Genomic DNA, 22,808 nt, shown 5'->3' with positions numbered 1-22,808 from the left:
ATCGATAAGGGGAAAGTGTGAGCCTAGCGAGAGCATTAAATCCTTTGCCGTATTAATATGAGCGAGCAAACAAAAGGATGACTTCTGCATGACCTAATAGGCTGTTTGAATCATGCAGAGGGGAATTGGTGTAATGAAGTTTACCAATAGGCTTTAACGGGGTTAGTGATGAGCATTATGCGCACTGAACCGTGCTCATATCCCTCACTGACAGCTCATTGTGTTTCGTTATCTCTCCAGCGATCAAAGTTCATTCGGTGCTTAATGTCTGATCAGGATTATCATGAATATTCCACAGAGCATAAACCAAAATTGGACCTGATATGGCAATCAGGTTTGAAAATCAGTTGTCTGAATCTCTAAATTTTGAAAGTGAGCTTGGCATATTCTGTCGACCGTTTGATGTCTTGTTGCTTGCTTCTGCTGATGTTATCTGGAGCCGCTGCCAGGGCTGTGTTATGTAACACCAGAAAAAAATTAGCATTTGAAGAATGGCTTCCCGGCTGGTGTTGCTCTCGTGGCCCGCTGGCTTTGGTTCACACTTGGAGCTGAGAGACTGAGAGGAGCAGTGGGATTGGTGGAGGCTCAGAGTGGTGCAATCTAACACAGGCAGCCATTGTTTGCTTTGAAATGGTCCCCCAAGCACAGTGACCATACGGAAAACCTTCAATGAATATTGATTAGCTGACGGAGTACTGCTTAACTGCTGTTTTGATTTCGATGGCGGAAATAAGGTGATGAAACCTAATGTAATGTTTGATTTTCTTAGCAGCCTTTGATGGTGATTTGTGGTTTTCCAGTGTTTTTATTTCAGCATTTTTATATACAGTCTGTAGCTGCCGTCAGAAGCAATGCTTATATATTACACTCTATAAACATAAACTTTACATTAAAAAGTCAATAAATAGTTAATGTTCAAATTAATCATTAGAATAAATAAGTAATGTATATTTGTTGTTAATGCATGTTAATTCATTTAAAGTTATTTAACTAAAACTATAAGGGGGAGGGGGGAACCTTTTCTTGTCATGTTTAGCTTGGGAATTATTTCATTGTTGCAATCAAGATATTCTTCCGATGCACTACAAGTAGTTCAGCCACAAGGTGCTGTGCTAAAACACGTTTTTAAAGATTAAGAAGTGCAAAGAAGTTTGTTTAAGAGAAACTGCAACCCTTCAAGTTTATTCCTCTTGAGTTAGAGAGGCCAATGAGGTATGGTGTTAACGTATGTGAACATGTATGATTATGTGTCCGTATGTAATGTATAATTAGCCAATTAAGTGTATTTCTTTACATGTTGAATGTGCACTTTATCTTTTGGTTGGATGTATGTTGTTCATTACGTGCAACATCACCTTTAAGGGGTTAATTGAAGTTTATGTATTTCTTTTCGTAGTTCTGACGGCAATATTGGGACATAAAGGAGTGCAAGGCTAGAATGTACAAGACATACTACAGACTCGTGTCCGAATAAATGTCAGTTAAAATCAAGAACGACTTGAGCCTTTGTTTCATCTCAAGGGGAGTAACACAGTCATTATTGACCAATTCCAGCATTATGGATGTGACATTTGAAGTAAAATCTCAAAACATAAATTCACATAAAAAGTATATGTTAACATTTAATTTAAATATCTGTTTATATTTTCTAAAACAACTATTGTAATCACAGAGTTATTGGATTAGAAAAATGTCAGTCTGTTTTTTTATATTTTGAATGAGAAAAATAAACTGGATGTGACCAAAAAAGTTAGCGAGTTTACAGTATACAAAATAATTTGTAGAAATTCTGTGAATTAAACTGCGCAGCCCAAAAGAAACAATGCTAGTCAAAAGGATAGGAGTTGCTCACTATAAAACAAAAAGGATTGATTTTATTTTATTTAACATTTTTACATTTATGAGAGAAAAAGTTTGGTTATGGATGTGACAGATGTGGAATTACCACTTGTGTGACTTTGGTAAGTTAAGTATAATTGTTTGAGAACATTGACAGAGACATTTATAAAGATTTTACAGTACTGTAATATATGAGCATATTGACCTTATTCTAAAATGCGGAAGTGCGCTTGTTTTTACAATTGTTTTAAAACATCCGATTCAGCTGCCTATGGGAGAAATGACTAGAAATAATTAACGTCAGAAAACGGTCAAACTACTTGCTGTACAAACAAGTGTTCGCATGACTATACAGGCCAAGTAGAAAAATATAATGAGAAAATTTAAATTTGCAACATTAGGCAGCAGAACGATTTGGTTTTAACATCTAGAAATGAATGTATGTGATTAGAAAGGAAGTCTGAGGTGAATACAAAAAAACCTATAAAGGGTTTTGCTATTCTGACAAAAACTACATTTTTTTCATGGCAAGGTTGATTTTGCATGGAATTGCTCCATTATAAACAAAATAAAAAGTGCTTTCTCTTATTATTATTGGGAGCTCAATATAAATTTAATTTGAGTTCGATCAGCCAATTGTTAAAATTGATAGCTGTTGTGCATTGGTTTTCATCATCAGATTTTTATTTCAACACTTTGTTTGAACCTTCTATATATAATTCTATTCTATACAGTATATAAATTCATATGCAGTAATCAGCGCAATAGTTTTTTTTTAACATTAAAGAACATTGATGATAATAAATAATAGGGCTACTACTAGACTTGTATTGTAATCTGCCAATAAAGTTACCATATGGTGGTCCTTTGCTCAATAAAGGATTACGAAACAAATCTGCATTATTAAAATGATATCTGGAAAAAAATCTCATGGCATTGATAACTAATGCCCGCTGATAAATCAGCATTGACATCATAGGAATAACTAGAGTTTTATATTATTTATAATAATATTTATATAATAATATTTTACAAAATTTTTGGTTGTAATAATATTCGACTTAATTTTTTCGTTTAAATAGTTAACATAAGACATTTCTTAAAAAAAAAAATAAAAAAAAAAACTTTACCAACTTGAACACTATGTGATCAGTAATAGACCCTTTTCACAAGACGGTGATGTTTTTAACTTGCTGCTTAATTTTTTCAAAGCCTAATTTTTGGATTTGTTTATATAATGTAAGGCAGCACGGTGGCACAGTGGGTAGCACAATCACCTCACAGCAAGAAGGTCACTGGTTCGAGTACAGACAGGGTCAGTTGGCATTTCTGTGTGGAGTTTGCATGTTCTGCCCGTGTTTGCATGGGTTTCCTCCGGGTGCTCTGGTTTCCTCCTCAGTCCAAAGACTGCGCTATAGTTGAATTGGGTAAGCTAAAATTGACCGTAGTGTATGTGAGTGTGTGCAAGAGTATGTGGGTGTTTCCAAGTGCTGTGTAAAACATGTGCTATATAAGTTGGCGGTTCATTCCGCTGTGGCAACCTCTGATTAATAAAGGGACTAAGCAAAAAAGAAAATAGCTGAATGAATAAATTTTAAAAAATGATGTACATACAGCTACTTTAACTTTGTGTTATAGCATGTTTGCATCAAATTACAAAAATAGTTATGCAGGGTGCTTCTAATGCAGCATCTATGATGGGACAGTCAATTTGACTCAGATTGGGAAAAAATACATTTATTTCCCATTCACTGCACTCTAGGTTTACCCAGCTATGATGATTTCCTCTACTAAGAAACCCAGAAATGTGATGATGGGTTCATAGTGAAAATGCTATAAACTGGCCTTGAGCTTGATGATGGATAAACCCTGATTATGCATCTTTGAAACCACAAGGTTTCACTTAGTGTCCAGATTGTTAAAACACATTTGCCTGAAGCTATCACATAATGCAATAAATCACTTCAAATATGTATCCACACTTCTCATCCCTTCAGCAGTCTCTCCATTCTCAATCAGTCAATGAAATGAAATTAGTCTCTTTCACTCGAGAAAGGCAATTCAGCTCCATCAGTCAAGTTTTTGCCCTTTGGGCATCAAACTAGTTTAACCCATTTTGCTTGCTGCATCCTCACATGCGCATGACAACAGGCTTGTGTAACATATTTTCAGAACCAGTTCCATCCAGTCAATGAGCCGTCTGGTTGGGGTGCTTCTGAGAGATGGAGCGTCTGGATTTTTCTTGCTTCTGCTGCCTCGATTGCATAAGCGTCCTCCGATCTGGAGCACAAGAAAGATGCACTTTCTGCTGTTTGTCTCCTGCACATGAATAAAGATGCCGTGTGTTCACTCTACTGACCAGTGGGGTAGCCAGTTCTCCTCTCTGAATTGATTCCTTTTATGAGCAAACATAGGAGACTGGCTTTCTTTCAGTGGAGCAGGAAGACTGATTCTTAGGTTTCTTGTTTCCTAATTGTGATGGAAACATGCACTTGTGACATATAAACCAAGTAAGAACAATATATTGTTTCAGAGGCATGATGTTGATACCAAGTGCTTGAGTTTCCTAATTTAGTTTTGGGGGTCTCCTACAAAAGATTTACTTCCATTCAAGGTTTTCTTGTAGTATAGTATGCATTGCTTGAGGACCTCTTTTCTAGCAGTGTCTGAATTGAGTTCATAAAAGATTTTGACTCTTTAGACACCCCAATCTGACTCTGGCCCATAGCCAACCTGGTGAAAGAGGTGGTTTTTTTATTTCCCAAAAAGCGGGCCTTTTTTGCAGTTATACAGTTTTATGCAGTTAAATACAGCATTTTAGTGTTCAACACATGATTAAAGTTGGTGCACATCCACCAGTTCCCGCCTCAAAATGAACGAGTTTGAGCTTGGTTATTTTTATTTATGATTTATTCATTTATTTTTTGGGGTAACACATTTGCTTTTTGTGAATTATTTCTCTTGGATCTTTGGTTTCTTGCTCTGAATTGCTTTCTTACCTCAAACAAGTTTGGCTTATATGGTCTGAAACCATCTGAAAACTATTAATTTGTCGAATCTATGCACCAGCTTCCCAAACATTGTGCCTTAAACCTGAGACAAGTATTACTGATGATTCATTTCCGTCAATTCAGAATCAGTTCTTTTGTTTAAAAAGCTTCATTAATTGTGCAATTTCACCTTTGAATCTCTGCAGAGATCTCTCTTTACATTCCATGAAAGGCAGCCTTTCAAAATAAGAAGAACATTTTATGAATAATAACTGCACACCATCATCGCTCTTTTCATTCTGTAAGCATATGCTCACTCATCATGAAAGCTGAAGATCTGGCGGTTCCCTCAGGCATTGGCTTTTCCCTTAAGCAAGACTATTCGTCCCAATTAATCTAAGCTCCATATTGTGACCGGTTTCCTGATTCCAGAGCCTTTAGGGAAGGTTTAGCGTTACTTGAAAGTCACAGCGTTAGTCACTCATCTGCTGCCCTCAGTTTTGTCCTCACAAGTCTCTCTGTCCCATGAAATGGAGTGCAAAAAGATCATCAGAGGGTTGGCGAATGTCTAAGCCATGTTGTAATTAACAGCAATGAGCCGTGCATTAATTAAGTGGTGTGAATGTGGACTGTCAAGGCCACTGGAGAGGGACTCAATTGATGGGCATGGCTGAACCTGCTGCTCAGGGAAAAAGGAACTGTCTGTGGTACTGAAATCACATCTCATTGATGCCAGATTGAAGATAGTAAGATTTGCACCCATCTGGTCATAAAAATGAGTTTGACCAAATTTTTAAAATCATAATGGTGATGGTAAAATACTCCCTTCTGTCCCAAAAGAATATTTGAGACCATTTCTTGAGGCAAGCTGTTTGTGGTTTGATATCTTCTAAAAACTGTGAACACTGTGGCTATGGGGTGCTATCTGATCCTGAATAGGCTGTGTATGGCCATTATTTCATTTAGTGTATTTTTGTACATGTAAGTTTGTGGCTATACTATCTGTCTTAGCAATTGTTAATTATTTTTTATAACATGTCTAGGGAAAATATTCATCATACCTCACATTGAACAGATTTGATGTTTCTACCTTGTATGTTAATGAGATTAATATAGATGAGTTCTATGCTAATATATTTCAGATAGTAAACTAATAGTCAGATAGTCTTATTATGCTGTCTATGACATTATATATATACATTTTTTTCTATTATTTCCCATTCGTAAGAGATTTTTAAGGGAGTGAAGTTTTTATCAACACATTTTTAAGCCATGATGACAGTCCATAATTTATACTTTAACAGTATTGTTAAATTGATTTATATTAGTAATTCTATTAATTAATAATTTAGTTATTTTAATAATTATATTAATTAATATTTAAGTGCAATTTAAAGGCTTCGGTGCAGATCACATTGAATCTGCTTTTTGCCTTGAAGCACATCTTTTGAATGGTTTACTAACGGCATTTTAGCATGTTAACCACCTGCTGTGCCTCAAGTTTTTGCTGTTGCGTGCTGTGCGGTCACACACACAAAAAAAAGTCAACTCTGAGCGGAAAAAGCACACTACATCAGTCGCGTCTTTTTCAGTCTCCAATCAAATGAAAGCAGAGGCGGGGTTTCCGTTGAGGTGACAGCAGTTTTTGTCAAGATGACTAGGGAGACTTTTGTAGATGGAGAGACTAGTAGTCTCCGTTTCAAGTTATGCACAGCTGTATGACATTACAAATCTTGAATTTCATAATATTAATAAATATTAAAAATTATACCAATTTAACAGCAACACTTGCACAACACGCAGTTGATTCAGTCATTGTCTAGCGACATAAAAATCCACACCACACTTTTTCTTGTTACCAAAAAAGGCAGTGGAATGTTTTTGGAATGCAAAAGCATGTTCGGTGTGATTGGCCCCTAAATCAGATTAACTTAAAAAACAACAACAAAAAAAAAACAAAGTTGACTCAATTTAAAATTGTAAGCCAACTTGCTGCAGAGCTTTTTGAATTGACTAAGTTAAATCAAGTCAAGTGTAGTACTTTGGTTGAAAGTTGAGTCTACTCAAAAGAAAAGCTCTGCTGCAAGTTGCCTTACAATTTTGATATAATTATTTCTTAAGAAGGCTAATAATGTTAACCTTATAGAAAAAAAATTAAACTGCTTTTTCCAGAAAAAAAGAAATATTTGAAAAACGAAAAACCGAAAACAAATTATTTTGCTAACTTTGTCAATTTGGTCGTTCAAATATTTTTACATACTGTTGTTGAGAAAAATGCAAATGCAAGGTTTTAATAAAAATAAATGTTCTGTATAATAGTATGTTTAAATGGTGTATCAGAATAATATTATAAAGTATATTCGAAGGTCAGTGGAGTTCGTTTAATGTCATACAAGTTGTGGATATCATTTCTCCGCTGACCTGCAGATTGTATTATCTTCCAGAGTCTATTTGATTGTGACATTTCCATAACCCGTATCTTCTTCCCACCCACTGTAACTGGTCTTATCTGTCTTCCCTCAGGTGAAGTGAAAGGCAGGTGCTGTGTGCTGTCTCTCTCTCTCTCTCTGTCTGTGTCTCGGTGAGTGCTACACATGGCTTCCTCACTCCTGACCCGTCAGCTGGCTCTTTCCCTCCAGCAAAACCTGCGTCTCGCTGCTCCAGGTAAAAATGGATACTATTAAGTCTGAAAAGCTTGATGACATTCCACTTAAACTGACAATACATTTACAGTGCCTGTAGAAATTCATCATACCCCTTTGAAACAATTACTTTTTGTCACACAGCCTGAAATCAAATCACTTTCCAAACAACTTTTCCAGCCTTTGAAATGTTTTTGTAGCCTTCTCCTAACCTGTGCCTTTTTACGACTTTATCCTAAAGGTTCTTTGAAAGCAGGGTGCAATGTGAGTAAAGATTTTCACAGAGTATGGTTTTTACTGATGGGCACAGTACAACAACAATATGATTCTGATATTAGCACGATTTAGACAAGACTCCGATTAAGAATCTACATTTTAAACAGAGATTTTTAATTACCTAAACTTGTACTCAAAGTAAAATCAAGTCCAATTAGGACATATATATATATATATATATATATATATATATATATATATATATATATATATATATATATATATATATATATATATATATATATATATATATTTTAGTCGCAATTTTAAAGTAAGTATAGATATGGGTCACTTTACTGTAAGGTTTCATTAGTTAATGTATTTACTAACACAAACTAATAATGAACAATACTTTTAAAGCATCTATTAATTACAGTTCAACATTTACTAATGCATTATTAGTAAATATTATGCATTATTAGTAATTATTATATGCATTATAGCATCCAAATTTATGCTTGTTAACATTAATGCGCCTTAATTTAACATGAACAAGTGTGTTTTCATAAACCTTAGCAAAGATGAATAAATACTGTTATGTATTGTTCATTATTTGTTCTTGTTAGTAAATGCATTAACTAACATTATCTAATACAACCTTATTGTAAAGCGTTACCTACATTAGACATGGACCAGTATAAGATTATGACGATAATCTTGTATGAAAATAGCACATTTTCAGCGTACTGTGATTACTGCTATAAAAATAAGTAATTTTTAAATGTCCGAGTAAAAACAAATTTTTTTCTCCCCCATTGAACACAATATATTTTATTTTAAGAAACGTTTGAAATATTTTGGACCAGCAGCTTTTAATGTAGAATTTTCTGATGGAGATACTGTTGCTCTAAAAAACAAAATAAAAGAGTTAAGAACATTAAGAACTTGCATGTACCTTAGGAACGGTGCAGCAAAAAATTTTGCGGTTTTAAAATCTTGACTTTTTCCAAACTGCAGTATACCTTGAAACCAGTTATCGCCCAATGCCTAACTTGGATATGTACACACCTTAACCACACTATTGGAGTCATGTAGGACTTTTTGATACATTTTGTAGGTTTTGTACATAGCATGACAGATAGTTTACTTGTATTATGGTAACATTTGAAACAACATCCTGCCTAGGGACTACAGATTGCAAGTTGACTTTATAACTAACTCTGGCACAATGTGTCTGTGCATTGTACGTGTATAAATAAATGAAGAAAAAAATAGTAATACACATAAATGCACTTAAAGATTTTCTAGGATATATAATGTGTTTATAGCAAGTAAAACAGGAAAATGAAAGCAATATTGTAAAAGTTGAATAAACAGTAAATCATAATATTCAAAATAAGGTGCATTTGAAAACATAATGTATACTGTATGATGAAATCAATTCTTAAAAAAATATTTCCCAAGTGCTGTTTAATAGAGAGATTTGGTTGCCAACACTTTATTTTTTAAACATAGTAACTTTCATAATTAAATTCTAGTTGGTTTGGGAGCTGCGCATCAATGGATTTGCTCTTCAGTGTTTGGGCTTTCAGCAATAAAAATTAAAGCACACTGAACTGAACTAAACTGAACTTCAACTCTGAAAACTGAACTGACACTGTTTCAATTTACTAGAACTTCTATGTTAAGCTGCACTGGCACAATCTACATTGTAAAAGCCTTATCTAAACAAACTTAAATGTAATTAGTACGTTATTTATTTTGTCTTTTGACCATGACAGTACATGATGCTTTACTAGTTATTTTGCAAAAGACTAGTATTCAGCTTAAAATGTGATTTAAAGGCTTTGTTAACTAGGCAAATCATTGGATAGCAGTAGTTTGTTTCGTTGGCAAACAAAAAAATTATAACTTTTATGACCACATTTATTTATGTATATTATAAAAGAAGTAGGACTTTTTCCAGAACAAAAATGTAACGGAGAATACTGTGAAAAATGACTTTGCCTTCTTGAACATCATTTTCAATTGATTCGGATTGAATAAATAAACTTATCCTGAGGCTATAATATTTTCATAAACAGCTGTAGTTGTAACAGACTCTAGCTACTTTATGTAATGCAACTGCATGATCGTTTTAGGAAGACAAGCTCTTCCTTTTGAAATGATAATGATGTGTGTAGATATGGAGCCGAATGTCAAGAGGGACACAGTTCATAGTTACTTAACCATGTAAATGAGTTACTGAGATCTGGATTTGTCCAGCTTTGGCAAGTAAATTCTGCATTGAGAGAGAAATCTGTGCACATCATGTTTTTGTGGCAGGCCACAATGACTTAGTCCTGTCTGCCATTATTAATCAGTAGCTCAGTAATGTAGTGCTATTTACTTCTGTGCAATTGTGAAGTCTTTTGGCTATGTGCGTACTGGTTGTACTGTGCATGATTATGTAAGACATTTTGCGGCTGTTTAGGTGTGCTTATTGGCTGCCGTTCAAATATACTGAACAAGTACAAAAGGTCGTTCAGAGTTCAGTTGGTTAACTATTTTGGGAAGCCAGATACAATACAGATAATTACTAAACACTTGATTTTAAGAAGTCGTCTTTACTGAGGCAGTCTGCTTAAAAAATAAATAGTGAATATGTTTTGTTGTTTTTAATCATCTAGAAATTTGTCATTTAAAACTGCATTAATTTAAGATTAAGCATTAAGATACATGCAATAAATGGTATTATGGGCTTAAATCAAACGTAAAAAATATATAGTAAAAAAAATGTTATTCATGAAATGAAAGTTTTTATACAGCTTTTTTTTTTTTTTCATTTTAAGTCATTATGTACTGCTTTATGACCCTTTTAATTGTGTGTCTGTTGTGTTAGGTTCCAGATATGTCAGCAAAACTGCTACAAAGACTGTTTCAGAGTTTGAATATGATGCCCCATCCATGAAGACTACTGTGCCCGGTCCAAAGTCCAAGGTTTTTTTTTTTTTTTTACACTTTTACTATGAGATATTTTGCCAGATTGTTTTGTAATATGTGTCTGTAGGAAATATGATTGCTCTTAATAACCGATTAACCGTTAACCGAAAGGATGCATTTTTAATCGATTAATAGTATCAGTTAAACGGTTAAATGGTATTGATGGTATCAGTTAAACAACAGATATTGTTTAACCAACCAACCTTTTTCCAACTTACAGTTATTAATAGTAAAAGATCCATTTTTAAAATGGCTTTAATAGCCTAATAAGTCAAATCCAATGATTTGGGCTACTTGAATATTGAATATTGACTCCTCACCACACTGAGACTTTCATTATATAGCTATATAACATATAAAACATGTATGCAAATCAATGCAATGCAATATATGTAAAAAAAATAAAATAAAAAAAAAGTTGCGTATAGCCAACTTAAAAAAAAAAAAAAAAAAAGTCAACATATGCTCTTTGATTGTCGAGCGATGATTGTCGGTGGGGAAAATGAACCAAAATAAACAGCCCTGGTGTGTGTGTGTGTTTATATACACATACAGTTGAAGTCAGAATTATTTGCCCTCTGTTTATTTTTTTTTCCCAATTATTTCTGTTTAACGAAGAGAGGATTTTATTCAACACATTTCTAAACATAATAGTTTTAATAACTCATTTCTAATAACTGATTTATTTTATCTTTGCCATGATGATGGTAAATAACATTTTACTAGATATTTTTTCAAGACACTTCTATACAGCTTAAAGAATTAACTAGGTTAATTAGGTTAACTAAGCAGGTTAGGGTAATTAGGCAAGTTATTGCATAAGGATGGTTTGTTCTGTAGTAGACAGAAAATTTACCTTAAAGGGGCTAATAATTTTGTCCTTAAAATGGTGTTTGAAAAATTAAAAACTGCTTTTATTCCAGCCAAAATAAAATAAATTAGACTTTCTCCTGAAGAAAAAAATATATTATCAGACATTCTCTGGAAAATATCCTTACTCTGTTAAACATCATTTGGGGAGTATTTAAAATGAAAAAAATTCAAAGGGGGTCTAATAATTCTGACTTCAACTGTATATGTATATATATTCAATGTACAGTTGAAGTCAGAATTATTAGCCCCCCTTTGACTTTTTTTTTTCTTTTTTAAATATTACCCAAATTATGTTTAACAGAGCAAGGACATTTTCACAAATCATCATGAATAATGCATGTCAAATACTGTCATATTTAAGCTGACAGGATCCCATTTTTCTAACATTAATTTCCTTCACTCAATAGGAGCTGCTGAGACAACTTGGAGAGATTCAGGTGAGACAGACATAGAATATAAATTCAATGTTTGCTTATTCATTACACAAATGACCCAACATGCTTAGCAACACTCCATGTTAGCCAACTTGTGTTATGCAGTTAGTCTTGCAGATTTATTTATTTGTTATTTGACAGTCAAAAAGGGTACAAGTTAGATTGTGCTACCATAATAGTTTGTCAAATAAAAATTTAAACAAAACAACAACTACAATCATAAATAGCAGCAAATCTGAAGCATTATCATCACCCTATATCAACATTGTGACATGCAATATTACAGTCATCTGTATTTCAGCCTACAGTTCATGTCTTCAGCATATTGAGTGATGAATATATTTCGGGCAATAATTGTTCTGCTGTATTGTTTCGGCTTCTTGAGCAGTCACAGTCGTCTTCTGACCGCTTTGCTATGGCTGAGCACACAGATGTGAGCTGACAGGCATCGATGAAGCTAATATCACAGATTTGCTTCGCCGTGGCTCCTGTGCATGTCTGTCTTCTGCACACGAGAGCAGACAGAGGAGTCATAATCTATTCATCAGACGTGCTAAAAATAGATCCAGCATCAACTTCAAAGCCACGGAGAAGGGAGAAGGCACTTTCCCTGGATAAGGCACTGTTGCTTAAAATTTTGCCTCATGTTCTTCTGCTAGATTAAGTCACAGTGATTAACTGTTTACCATAAACTTAGTTTTATAGCAGTGATCATTAACAAAGTAAATATATTTTTTAATTCATGCATGATTTATAATAGCATAATTGATGTAATTTAACTACGAATTAGATTACATTGACCTTTTTTTTTTTTAATTCTCATGCAAAATGTCAAAACTATAGACTGTAAAAGATATGGACGTATAATCTGTGATGTCACCCATAGGTTTCAGACGAGCGCAAATGAAGCTACAAGTAGATGTGGCCAAACATTGTCATTTTGTTCACGCGTCATAGCCATACCTGCCAACACTCCTATATTACGGACCCATCTCCCGTATTGTTATATCTCCAGAATTCCACTCCCCCCATATGTAAAAAAAATTAACCCCCTTACAGTTAGGCATGGGCCGATATAAGATAATAATGAGATAATATTTCATGCAATATTTTATTCAAAAGAAGGTAATGATTCGCACTCAATTGCTTCATACTGTTTTTATTTTTACTTTTTCTTACATTTTACGGGTGATACCAGACAAACACACTGAGGAAGGCTTTGTGCCGAAACGTCTGTTTGTCTGTTATCACCCGTAAAATGTAAGAAAAAGTAAAAATAAAAACAGTATGAAGCAATTGAGTGCGAATCATTTCCTTCTTTTGAATAATAGTAACGATCAGATTAACGCACCAAACCAAGGAAGTAACTAAAAAAACTGCAAGCGCGCAGGACAAACTTCAGTAACTATGCAATATTTTATGCCAAATGCTTTAGAACTCATAGGACAGTGCTTTAAAGTGCAGATAGAGAAAGACCCAAAGCATACTGCAAAAGCAACCAGAGTTTTTGAAAGGAAAGAAGTGGAATGTAATGCAATGGCCAAGTCAATCACCTGATCCAAATCTCCTTGAGCTTGCATTTCACTTGCTGAAGACAAAACTGAAGGGAAATGCCCCAAGAATAAGCAGGAACTGAAGACAGTTGCTGTAGAGGCCTGGCAGAGCACCACCAGGAATGAAACCCAACATCTGGTGATGTCTATGCGTTCCAGACTTCATGCTGTAATTGACTGCAAAGGATTTGCAACCAAGTATTAAAAAGTGAAAGTTTGATTTAATATAATTATTCTGTCCAATTACTTTTGGACCCTTAACAAGTGGGAGGCACATATGCAAACTATTGTAATACCTACACCGTTCACCTGATTTTGATGTAAAAACCCTCAAATTAAAGCTGACAGTCTGCAGTTAGGGGGCTTTCACACCTACACCTTTGTTTCGGAACGTATCTCGTTTGCCCAGTTAGCGCGGTTCGATTGGCATATGTGAACAGGGCAATCGCGCTCTGTTCCGCGCCAAAGTAATCGCTCTGAGATCGCTTGAATGAGGTGGTCTCGGCTCGATTGAAACGAACCCTGGAGCGGTTCGATTGCAGTGAGAAAGCGATCCGATCCGAGCGCGGTTATATCACAGTGTTTTATGGATATGTAATAGGCTTACGGCTATATGAAGAGAGAATTATGAGTAGGGCGGGAAGTTTCACGAGTCTCCGGATGCCCGCAAACGAGTGATGATCTCCCGGTAATCTCGCGTCTCTCTCCCAGTCCTCAAATAGGCATCGTCGCGCACCCTTCTCACCCCTCCCCACCATGTCTCTCCTCAGACACGTCACGCGCGCGCACCCTGTCAATCACCACCAAACCACCACCTCTCCTGACAGCTGAGCGGGACGCTGAAAAATAAACCCTGACACTCTGACCAATGTAAGGAGAGTTTACTCGCACGTGACTTGTTTTAGCTCTTTTGGTCCGATTAGAAACTTTGCAGTGTGAAAGCGAACCGCTCCAAGAGCAAAGAGCAACAATGTAACAATTTTAATCTCTGTTTCGGAACAACTGAATCGATTCACAGGTGTGAAAGCACCCTTAAAGCATATCTTGTTTATTTCATTCAAATCCATTGTGTTGGTGTATAGAGCCAAAAATGTTACAATTGTATCGATGTCCATATATGTATGGACCTATCTGTAAGTATATAATTTTACTCGCCTGGGAAATGGAGGCCACTCGAATGGTTTGTGAACAAAATTAGATGCACACAGCACCATATTATCTGATAATTGTAGAAAATAATTTAAAAAGGCAAATCACTGTGTAAAGCCACATAAAACAAAACAAAAATACGATGTACAGGTATATGCTGAGTTCAGTGGCTTATTAGCTGGAATAAGCTGAGGTGACATGATGGTGACCAGCGAGACCTACCGTAGTTGACACAAGTGGCCGCGCCCTTAATTATGCGGAATTAATGTAACTTAATATGAATGAAATGGATGAAAAAAAAATCTGTCCCCTTACAGTTGTCATGAATATATTAGCTATATATATATACCAAAATCGGTAAACCATAATTTCAATGAATTACAGTTTCACTTAACTCTGTATATGCTTCACGAAGGAGAGCAGGAGGTTGCTGATTGGTCAGAACACACAGTAACTTGGTGTGGAGCTTACATTTTCCCCTTCAATTGCCAAATACCAAATACAATAAGGTGTAGAAAAATCACTCTTAAATTATTTCAACCCTATTGTTAGCTAATGGATAAAAATGATCCAGGCCTTTAATCAGCAGGAAAAAAAAACTAAACAATGTTTTTTATTTTTTTTAAATTGTTAAATTTTTATAAATACTTTTGTATCTTTTAATATATTTATTTAATTTTTAAATTGTTAAATTTTTATAAATACTTTTTGTATCTTCTTATATATAAATTTGGTGACTTCTTTTTTCTAAAATGACTCTAATATTAGAAAAAAAAATCATGATGTCTGCACACATTTTAGGGTAAAATGTTTGTGTTTTGGGTCAAATTTTACACAACAAAAAATACAGTCTCACACATGCACACTTCACACCACCAACCCCTACACGATAAGTATCTGCTGCTTTACATTTTCTGAATACTGTTTAGCTAAACCTTTTACACTTCTTGCATTAGAAAAGATTTCCATTACATGAATCAAAATTGAGTGTTGATTCTGATTAAACATTGATTAAATACTCCACATTAATGAGGAAATACCTAGACATTCATCGAGTTTGTGATGAAGATTAGATTGTTTATCCATGCAAAATAGATCTGAGGATTGAAATTAAGTCCTCGAATTTAGCTGCCTTTGTTTTAGGAGTTAAGTGAAGGCAGCTTGACCAAAGGACCAGCGGTGTGTAAACAATTTTAGGACAACACAGGGGTTAATAGTAACATCTTCTCTAATGCTTTGCAGAACACTGGAGCTATTCACTTTTTCTGCAACTATGAGGAGAGCAGAGGGAATTACCTGGTGGACGTTGACGGAAACCGAATGCTGGACGTGTACACACAAATCTCCTCCATTCCCATCGGTGAGCTCAGCCAATAAACTTATACGACACAACACATGCGCATGCATTCTTTTGCAGATCACTGGCACGGTTCAGGCAAAGTAGTACAGCTTAAATGTTGCAACATCAAACACTAAAACACCTGTACGTTTTGAGATTTTGGCCTTTTTGTGGAACCAAATGTACAGATAAATCCAAAATACACATTTAAGTGTTCCTTTCATAGCATATTATCACTTTGGGTGTGGAGATTTCAATTACATTGTATAATTTAAGAATAATCGTTTTCTCCACTTTAACAGCACTTGCAGAATATTTACAAAGGGATATGTTCACACACATTATGCCTAATTAAAAATATTATATTCTGCACAAAATTGCTACAAATTCATTATTCTGCATATTTTTTTCTGAATTAGCTTGTGTATGTTATTGGGACATTATTCTAAAGTTGCAACTATTTCTCATTTACTAACAGTTAATAAATAAAGAATAATTGCAACTTTAGAATAACATCCCAGTAACGTATATAAACTATTAACTGATACTTAACAAGTCTTTAATTAGTAAGTTAACTACAGCTTATTCCTGATCTATTACTAATTTATTAGGTGTAGTTATAAGGCAATAAAATGCAGTTAACAAGTCATTTATAACTTGTTAACTTGCAGCTTTTAAGTTATCATTTGGCTATCTATAAGGCACAGTTATAAATAATTAACAAACTAATAACTTTCATTTAACAAGTCATTTATAACCCATTAACTAGCAATTAATTAATGATCTATTAACTAGTTACAACACATAGTTATTCTAAAGTGTTACCGAACCATTCATTAAAGGTGTTTTAGTCTCTTCTAATGGTCTGATTATTCTCAGGCATGTCTTAATAGGAATGTTGCAAATGTGTACTGCCAGTGTGCCCTAAGTCAGTGTTTCTCAATTGGTGAATCGCAACCCAAAAGTGGGTCGTGGGAACATTTTCAATGGGTCGCGGAGTGTGTGGTCAAAAAAAACGACAAAAGTTTAACCTATTTTGCTTATACTGGACTTTTATTTTGAAATGCATGCGCGATAACCCTACCGTTTGACATGTGAAATTTCATTTTAATTTTAGCAACAAATATGTCGAAGCGCAAGTGCAACCCCGAATATGTAAAGTATGGACCTACATATTTTGATGACAAAAAAAGACTTAAAGTCTCAGTGTGTCATATGTAGTGATGTGTTCTCACAAGAGAGCATGAAACCTTCTAAATTAAAACGACATTTAGAAACCAAACAACATGTTTTATTACCAGTTCAGTTTAGTTCATGGTAACTGAATCTTTCCTTACCCTAACCACTGTTAACAGTATTTGTCGTTTTTCATTTGTAATATTTTTATAATTTGATACATTTTGTTAAATGACCGCAATAAAATATTGTTTATTTGTCTAGGGGATTTTCTTATGATTTATATGTCAGTACTTGTTAACAAATGTTAAAATGTTAACAAATGTATGTTAACAAATAAATACAAATTAAGTATAATTCCTACAATTGTATTATAATTCCTAAAAATTTGGGTCGCGACCTGATGACCATGTAAAAATTAGGGTCCCATGGCCAAACCAGTTGAGAACCCCTTCCCTAAGTAACTCATTTCAGATTTTTGCAAAAATGTAAACAGTGCCCTCTAGTGGATTTGTCATCAGCAATCTGCAACAAAACATACCCAAATCAACATATTTTTAAATTTCACGAAAATGTAGGTAGAGCCACACATTTACATTGAGCCTGGACTGATTTAAATCCTGCAAGTGGTGTTGTCATTGTGTTGGTCAGTAGATATAAGTGTTTTTTTTTTTCTTTAGATTACTGTTGGTTTTGATAATTAAATGTCAGAGACAGTGACTCAGAACTACATGTAAGGATCGTCTGTACAAAATACAACAAACAGACCTGAGAGGCAGAATGGAGCGTCTATGTGTCATTCGCTTGCTCCATTTGCTTATTTACATTTAATCAGCCTCTACAAATTGAGCGAAGCTCCTGTCTCTCGCTCTCACAAATGCCTTCAGGTGCTGAATCACATTTAAGGAGCTTTGATTTGCCTCGCACTCGCTGCTCCTGTATCATGCAGACAGAAGTGCATTATGGGATATTGTTGTTACATTAGCGTACGCTGACAACATTCATAGTGGCACAGTGACATACACGTACATATAAAAGAGCTCTTCTGTTTTCTTGACCAATGAAGTAAAAAGAGACATGAGTTTGATTTGGTTTCCTTTATGCATAAAAACAGCACATCGCCATTCGACAGAGCTTTTATTTAATGTTGCGAGCACACATACACACACATACTGCGTGTTTGATAGTGTGAGACTTCACTTGCCCTGCAGCCTGTTCCGTTCATGTGTCAGTAAACACATGCTCCATTGAGAGCTCCTAGAAAAATTCCACCATCAGTCCTCGAAAAAAGATGACAATATCCCTTCTTCTGATTTTAAGAATTTGTTCTCTAAAAATATTCAGATACGAGTATGTACTTGTCAAGAGTTCATGTGAGGGTTACTCTGGCAGTAGGTTTCAGTACTCTGTGTAGGTTTAAGCAGTAAATATGCTTGCAATGTAGTTTGAGAAATGATTTACTTAAATTATGGACCATTTTGATGGATGTAAAAAATAACAGTAATATTAATGTATTTCCTGTTTTACACTTTGAATTTTCATAGCTTTTCAAGAATCCAAAAAGGTCCACATGTTGATAAATTGTTAATGTTAGAGGCAATTAGATTGCCTCTTGTTGCAGTTACGAAAGATCTGATCTAGACTTTACCTTGACGTAGCTTTCTGAAATGAGTCTTTCTGAAATGTATAAATCTTACATCAGCAAATTTATTGAACCTTGAGTTGTTGTTTTATTAATATTATTTTTAAAAATGAACAGAACCACAGTGGTACTGGTATCTTGTAACAACAAACACAGCAGTTTTGGGTAGACATTAAAATGCATACAAATGCTTGAAACCAAAGACAAAATTTAAAGGAAATTATAAACCAAATTTAGAGAGATGTAGTTACTGAGTATCCTCAATAAAATTCCAGAGGGAGGACCAAATGTGCCAAAGCACCTCCAGGATGTCCGCGGGGTCTGTAAAGTTTTAAAAGTTGATAAATCAATACAGAGAAATTTCAGGCCCTTAAAAAGTAGTAAAAAGTCATAAATGCCATTTTGCAAGGTAACAAATTGTATATCATTTTAGATTATGCAATGGATGGTTGTATGCTAAAGTTTGCCTGAAATAAATCTGCGAATATCAGCATGCTGTGTGGTTTATGAAATCCTGCTAGATTTGACATCATGCTGCTTTGTTTACTGCAGTAATCAAGGCAGCACCATTATTTCTGCAGTTCTATAGGCGCCAACCTGTCAAATTAGCTAGATAATTAGCTAGATCAGAACAGATTTTTATTCAATATATGAATAACATTTTAGTTTTGGATTAGTTTCTTACATTTAATATTTAGTAAATATACTATTAGTTAAAATCTCGTAAGTGGTTATAAGGTTTTAAAATGTATGGAAAGAGTCTTAAAAAAGGTTCTTAAAAGGTAATGAGTTTCACTCTCTGATTCCTGTATATACTCTAATCTCAGATCTTTCATGTAAATAGTAGGTAATTTTTTTTCTATGGTTACTTGACTCTGATTAGTTGTGCATAGTAATAATAGTATACATTTTTTGGCCAAGTATGTATATGCAAAAATTCAATAGACTTTCTTCATCATGATCAAGACACTTTCCCTGTACAGTTCAGAAGATATACCTTTGGGGACAAAGCAAAATCTTTCAAATTATTTTAAAAATTAATAATTTTGTGAATCTCTTTCCAGTACATTATACTTTTGTTGCAATCCCAAAATACATGCATCACCGTGCCAATGTCTTCCTTACATTTAAAACATCCCTGAGAACAATTGGGAAATATTCTATGGAAGCGAAATGGAGTTACAGGATAAATCCTGTGAATACATTTATAATTTTGTTCTTAAACTGAAATTAAAGTACTTTTGGGATTGATATTTGAGCAGGGAGATATCCAGTCCTCATCATAAAAAATAGACCCCAAGTCCTTTTCCCATATCACCCTTAAAGAACTAAAGGTTGAAGGACCAATATTAGACAGCAATGTGTATAATTTAGAGATTCCATTTTTCTATTTCAGTAAGATCAAATTGTACATTACCTTCTTTTAACTTAAAAGTGTGGAATTTGAAGAAATTTACAAAAAATAAATCTTTGTTGGGAAGGCTAAATTCCTGTTTTAACTCCTGAAATAATTTTATATAAATAATAAATATTTTTATTTGGCCATCACCAAATAAGTGACCGTATTCTGACAATCCTCTTGACCTCCAGTCAAAAGGCCAATATTCTGATTAGTTGTGGGACAATTGGGATTAAGCGTAATAGGTGAATTTAAAACACGACTTATTTGGGATGGATAGATATTTCTTAACATTCTTAGACACCAAAAGAGTATATGTTACTGTAAAAACACTAATCAGATGTTTGTTTTATTTTTATTTTTTTACGTTTACGTGTATATGGTAAGGAGCATAACAACCTGGGAAAGCATTTTGTGAATTCAATACCAACCCAACGTGAATCAAATATGTAAATAATCCACTTTAACTTGTGCTTAATTTGAATAATTTAGCACAAAAGTATAATTGGAAATTAAGTAGTAAAACCCCACCCAATTCCTTTGTTTCCAACCTTAAGTTTTGAAAAAAATATTAAATAACAGTTATAATTAAAAACCATATTGAATTACAGTTATATTATTGAAAAGTTCGAGGATCTTTTTAAATAATAAAATAAATAATACCATTATAACATCAAATATTATTTAAATGAAGTAATATATTTTAATAAATATGTTAAATAAACTAATGATTTAAAGCAATTAAAGTGCAAAAGAACACAACCACAAAATAAAACAATATAGTAAAAATGTGTTGATTTGATAAACAATATAAATCTAAATGACTCTTGGACAACCTTTTTATTTATTTTTTATTTTTTTTACTCCTAATTTTGCATGTTGTATTATAAGTTGTAATTGATGGAAAAGAAGCAAATGTATAATAATAATATCTAAACCTCTTTCTCACTAAATCTCCACTACCTCGTTATACCACATATAGAAAACATATAGAGAAGAAAAAAAAACGTATTTCCCATGTAAATCTGATTGAACTGCATAACGGGAATGGCAGTAGCAGCTGGTGTCATCCCATAAACGCTTTTGTTTTTATGTGCAAACACTTGTTTCAGTCGAGCTCACAGGACAGAAAGAGGCAGATGAAGCGTTTAGGACAGAATGAGCTCATCAGCGGGAGGCCTGAGGTCAAACTGTTGATCAGAGGCTTCACTTCCTGATGGGAAGACGGTTTTAAAAGGTCAAAAAATCATATTAATTATGCTGCCTTTGTAGATTTCAAACCTCAAGTCACAAATAATGGATAGATAGATAGATAGATAGACAGACAGACAGACAGACAGACAGACAGACAGACAGACAGACAGACAGACAGACAGACAGACAGACAGACAGACAGACAGACAGACAGACAGACAGACAGACAGACAGACAGATAGATAGATAGATAGATAGATAGATAGATAGATAGATAGATAGATAGATAGATAGATAGATAGATAGATAGATTTATTTTTTTGCCATAGTTTGTCTATTGTATCTGTATTTGTGTACAAGAGCTCTCTGCTGGTGGTTGCTGGGATTGCTATTTTGAGTTTTATGTAATCTGAACTTTAATTAAAAGAAATGTGTAACTTTTGTCAGACTATATACAAATGAATTACACTGCATTATGGAAGAAGTTACTGTTTACTTTGAAAGTAATACATTTTACAAAACTATGTTAGCTTTTAAATAATAAATCAGTTACATTCTGTTGACTTCAGTTTTCTAAGTCACAGACATTTATATGTAATGACATTTATAAATATTTAATTGTGGTTTATGTGAACTGATATCATTCAGGACTTTGTATTATAGTAGTATCATTCTTACTATAGTTATTGTTGGGAGAGACCGTTTCATTTATCCTCCTCAGCCTGCTAGTGTGCAAGTATGTTGCCTCCAGCTCCGACTGACAGATGTGAGTGCTTAATTCAGCTGCTGTACGCTTTGGTGTGCTTATGTGTTTACACTGCTGCATCTTTTTTACACTGCATGTATAATAATGAACAGAGCAGGTTTGAAGATATTTTGTTGTCTTCTTTTTAGGTTACAATCATCCAGCCTTAATGAAAGTGATGACCAATCCAAATAATGTGGTAAGTTGAGCACAGTATTAACCCAGTGTGTGTGTATTTATGGATGCTGCATTAAATAATAATACATGATGGTACATCTAATGCATTTTTCTTTTCTTTGATTCACTATAATTTGATTTATGGTGTAGTGTACGGAAGCTAATTTGCACAAAACTGAATTGATAGTCACTATACTTCTTAAAAAAAGATTTCAAACATTACAACAGAAGTAAAGGCAGCAAATTTAAAGCAGTAAAATATGTATTTTTTTTTGCTATTGCAATTTAAAATAATTGTTTTTGATTTTGAAATAGAAGTATATGCTGTGATTAAAAGATGAATCCTTCAGTTTTCAGTGACGCATTCCTTCAGTAATCATTCTTATATGTTGATTTGCATCTCAACAAACTTGGATAATTATGTGTGAAACTGATTGTGCAAAGGTGTTGTCGTCTTG

General features: G+C 34.1%; 1 protein-coding gene across 11 annotated transcripts in view; it reads left to right on the top strand.

Moving 5' to 3' along the window:
* The window catches only part of abat (4-aminobutyrate aminotransferase), a 48,661-nt gene that overhangs the window by 4,768 nt on the left and 21,085 nt on the right, over nt 1-22,808 (top strand). For all 11 annotated transcript variants that reach the window (XR_012397821.1, XR_012397820.1, XR_012397818.1 and 8 more), the window contains 5 exons: nt 7,353-7,493; nt 10,569-10,666; nt 11,950-11,979; nt 15,921-16,038; nt 22,323-22,372. Coding sequence is in view for 5 of the 11 variants with exons in the window: in XM_068216148.2 (XP_068072249.1) it covers nt 7,424-7,493; nt 10,569-10,666; nt 11,950-11,979; nt 15,921-16,038; nt 22,323-22,372 (366 nt within the window). In the remaining 6 variants the exon portion in view is untranslated. The remainder of the gene's footprint in view (nt 1-7,352; nt 7,494-10,568; nt 10,667-11,949; nt 11,980-15,920; nt 16,039-22,322; nt 22,373-22,808) is intronic.

Source organism: Danio rerio, chromosome 3 (genome assembly GCF_049306965.1).
Source record: "Danio rerio strain Tuebingen ecotype United States chromosome 3, GRCz12tu, whole genome shotgun sequence".
NCBI lineage: Eukaryota > Metazoa > Chordata > Actinopteri > Cypriniformes > Danionidae > Danio > Danio rerio.
The sequence above is the reverse complement of the archived record's forward strand: the minus strand, read 5'-3'. Positions and strand labels throughout refer to the sequence as shown.